Source organism: Sceloporus occidentalis, unplaced genomic scaffold (genome assembly GCF_023333645.1).
Source record: "Sceloporus occidentalis isolate IW3139 unplaced genomic scaffold, rSceOcc1.0.p SCAF_14, whole genome shotgun sequence".
NCBI lineage: Eukaryota > Metazoa > Chordata > Lepidosauria > Squamata > Phrynosomatidae > Sceloporus > Sceloporus occidentalis.
In genome coordinates this window covers 1,257,558-1,261,372 of record NW_028316994.1, presented here as the reverse complement: position 1 = coordinate 1,261,372, position 3,815 = coordinate 1,257,558, and the positions used below count along the sequence as shown (strand labels likewise).

Genomic DNA, 3,815 nt, shown 5'->3' with positions numbered 1-3,815 from the left:
TCTGCCTTAGTGTGGTGCTCTTTTGAGTATGCTGTCTTTATTTTTACAGCCTTGGACTTGGTCTCCTCAAATCAGTGTCATTGAAGGAAAAAATACAAAAAAATTATCCAAGTATGGGCCCTTCTGAATGGGGTTAAATAGTTCCTTTATTTGTAAAAACATAATACAAAGCAAAATTCAACACAGAGTTCAAAATATAGCAATTAAATGGGAAGTTAAAAAATTAATCAGAGTTACAAGCATCATATATTTGTAAATTACAATAACTGCTCACGCCAGATGTAATAACACAGATCTGTGGAGCTTCTTGTTTAGAAAAAAATCTGATTTTGTCTCTCTTTCTGAGTCTTCACATGGGATTTTATAGAAGACTTCCAAGGCGGAGTGTTCTTCATGTTACTACTCTAATAGAGTTCCTTTGGACCATGCACACCTGGTTTGGATATGTGTAAACTTGATGCTCTTTTGAACCCTTGCCAATAGCACCTTGTTCTAGAATTTCATACTTATTTTTCCTTTTATTTCATGACTCTTATGTCTAGTCATCCAGAATTTTTTTTTTAAAAAAAACAAGATCCAAGAATTGACGTGGTCCTATTTTTACATATCCCTCTAAAGGTTTTAGTTCATCTTTCTTGTTTCAACTGTCTAAACAGATCCATATTCAGAGATCCATATTCAGGAGACGTGTAAGCTTACGTTTCTTCCCTCAAAGGCATGTCACACCCCAGTGAGCAATGGGAATCTGTCCACACTTATGTGAAGCAGCTGTTCCCTCTTTCTTACTCCTAATATGCTGTGGATCAATTCCTCCTTTTTTCCCTACATATGTCAATTGAATCATAAGAGTTCCCAACAGAAACTTTGTCACTGTTAAAAATTAATGTAGGAATATCTTAAGTTACCCTTTGCCTGTTTGTGTAGAAAATGGATATGGGGAGCCAGGTTCTTTTATATTAAACAAGGTTACCTTGAAGTTGTTGCTTGCCTGACTATCTGTCTGTCTTTCATAGCTGATGTGAAACATCACTTTCTAAACTTAAACAACTATTTTCCAAGTCTATCATACAATGACCAAAGTTAGAGAGCAGAAATGGAAGAGGAAATTACCAAAGAACGTGCTCTCCTAAGAGGTGGAAATGAGAATGCCTGCTCTTCAGTGCTAAGAGGGGTCTTGCTTTATCTTAGGTTTTAAACAGCAGAGAATAGCAATGAAACTGCCAAAGTGTTTTTCATTCAGTATGAGCGAGTATTGATAATGGATGGTAGATATTCAGACAGGTAGATAGCTATGCTATTTTATCCTATTCTAACCCAATTTTAGATTATTATTTTTTTAAAAAAAGAAATTCCAGACCAACTTTGTCTTCTCCACTTAATATTCAAGGGCCAAACTGATGCTCCCCTTCTCAACATGTACAGCCATTAGGAACAGGGAAGATGGGTGTACTTCCTCTCTTCCTCCCATGCATTTGATTTATACATTTAACATGTAAATACACTGTTTAAAACCATTATGAATTGTCCCCTGGAGAACTGAGGCATCATATCATCAGTATAATGATGATACTCAGCTTTATCTTTTCATACCATCTCAATCATGAAAGATGGTGCAATTGATGGACCTATAGGGGTAAGAGCAATGAGCCAGATAAGGGATAAATTAAACTGTAGTTGAATATTGACAAGATACAGGACTTTATCACACCAACCTGCTGTCCCACCACAGTTGTGATAGTTTAAGAACAGAAACATACCATCCTCTTTCCCCCATGATAGTGCTTTAATGATCCATGGTCATGTGATCTGTTTTCCACACTGCCAAATGCTGCCATCGGGAAAGAAGTGGGGGAACAAGCAGTTGCGGCTGCCAAAGGCCTCCTGAAAGGTATTAGCAGTGGCTATTGCTGCAAGGTGTTGCGGGGGGGGGGGGGGAGAGGGGGAGAGGAGCAGAATCCTCTCTGTCAAACCATGTGACGGCCTGAGAAGTGGAACTGCAGAGGAAGGGACTTATCCCAGGAAGGCAAAAAAATGAATAGCAGTGAGATTGAGAGCTATTGACAGGTTTTGCCCATCAATGAAAATATGCATTACAGAAATAAATGGAATGCAAGGCAGTAGCAGGATGGATATTGTGTGATAAGTACTGGCCAAAGACACTTTTATCTTGTTAAAACTCCACTTTTCAAGTTTTGTGTGCTAAAGCCCAGAGTTGCTCTGGCTAGCAGATTCTCAGATTCAGGAACTGGGCTGCATATGTATGTGTTTTCTGAGTAAAGTTGGACTTCCCTGAATTCTAATGTTGTTATTATTATTGCTAATATTGCTGTAGAAATGAGGTCTCTGAAATAACATGAGCTCACACATTTTCTCCCTATGAATGTTATGAAAACTGGTGTATCTTCCTGTTCAAGTGGAGAGATTTTGTTAAAATGAAAGATTACTAAATAGTATTAGCCTAACTATTGCCTTCTTGTTATTTCTAGAGGAAACACACAAGACAACATGAACAATCAGACTTCCATATCCACTTTTCTGCTGCTGGAATTTTCACATGTCCGGGAACTACAGATTTTACATTTTGTTGTGTTCCTAGCACTGTACATGATGACACTAACAGGAAATCTTCTCATCATCATTGCAATTGCACTTGATTCTCACCTACATACTCCCATGTACTTCTTCCTGTTCAGTCTGGCCATTTTGGATATTGGCTCAGTATCTGTCACAGTGCCCAACTCTATGGCTATGTCTCTCATCAATAGTGGGTCAATTTCTTATTCTGGATGTGTAGCTCAGGTTTTCTTTTGCTTCTTCTTTCTGACATCAGATTTTGTTGTTTTAACTATAATGGCCCGTGATCGTCACATTGCAATCTGCAACCCACTCCAGTATGAGAGGATTATGCACAAAGGAGCCTGTTTACAGATGATTGCCATTGCATTAATTTTCAGTCTTATTTATGCCACTGTACATACTTGTGGCACCTTTGCAAATACCTTCTGTTCCAATCGTGTCAATCAGTTCTTCTGTGAAGTCCCACATTTATTAAAGCTCTCCTGTTCAGACCTTTATTTAGTGGAAACTTGTCTTCTACTATTGGGATGCAGCATGACATTAGGATGCTTTGTCTTCATCATTATAACCTACATGCAGGTTTTTGGTACAGTGTTCAGAATCCCTTCTGTACACAGTCAGAAAAAAGCCCTCTCCACATGTTTTCCTCACCTCACTGTAGTCACACTGTTCATATCCAGTGGGATCTTTGCCTATGCAAGACCTCCTAGTGGGACTTCTTCCACTCTTGACATAGTTTTTGCTGTGATATATGCTGTAATACCTCCTTTGTCAAATCCATTCATTTATAGCATGAGAAACAAGGATCTCAAGACTGCTTTGAAGAAATTGTTAGATGCTGTGCCTTTTTGTAAAACAATATGCAAAACAGTTCTGTGAGAATCAAATTGTACAGGTTGCTTCCCTTACCCGAAATGACCGGGACCTGAAATGTTTTGGATTTCAGATTTTTTCAGATTTTGGAACATTTTCATATACATGAGATATGCTGGAGATGGGACCAAAGTCTAAACGTGAAATTCATTTATGTTTTATATATCCCTTAAATATCTTATGGTAATTTTGTACATAATTTTAAAAATAATTTTGTGCAAGAAACAAACTTTCTGTACATTGATCCATCAGAAAGCAAAGGTATCACTATCTCAGCCACCCACATGGACAATTTTGGATTTTGTAGTATTTTGGATTTTTGAATCCTGAAAAAGGGAGACTCAACCTTTATGTTCTTTCACATA

The 3,815-nt window shown here is 37.9% G+C and overlaps 1 protein-coding gene across 1 annotated transcript; it reads left to right on the top strand.

Moving 5' to 3' along the window:
• Positions 1 to 2,499: 2,499 nt before the first annotated feature.
• Positions 2,500 to 3,456, top strand: LOC149303465 (olfactory receptor 14I1-like). Its single transcript, XM_089479640.1, has one exon. The coding sequence runs from the start codon at positions 2,506 to 2,508 to the stop codon at positions 3,454 to 3,456; it is 951 nt and encodes a 316-aa protein (XP_089335766.1). The 5' UTR covers positions 2,500 to 2,505.
• Positions 3,457 to 3,815: the final 359 nt, after the last annotated feature.

What these genes read in the sequence shown, in the direction of transcription:
- LOC149303465 (XM_089479640.1), top strand. Translation starts at nt 2,506, where the DNA reads ATGAACAATCAGACTTCCATATCCACTTTTCTGCTGCTGGAATTTTCA.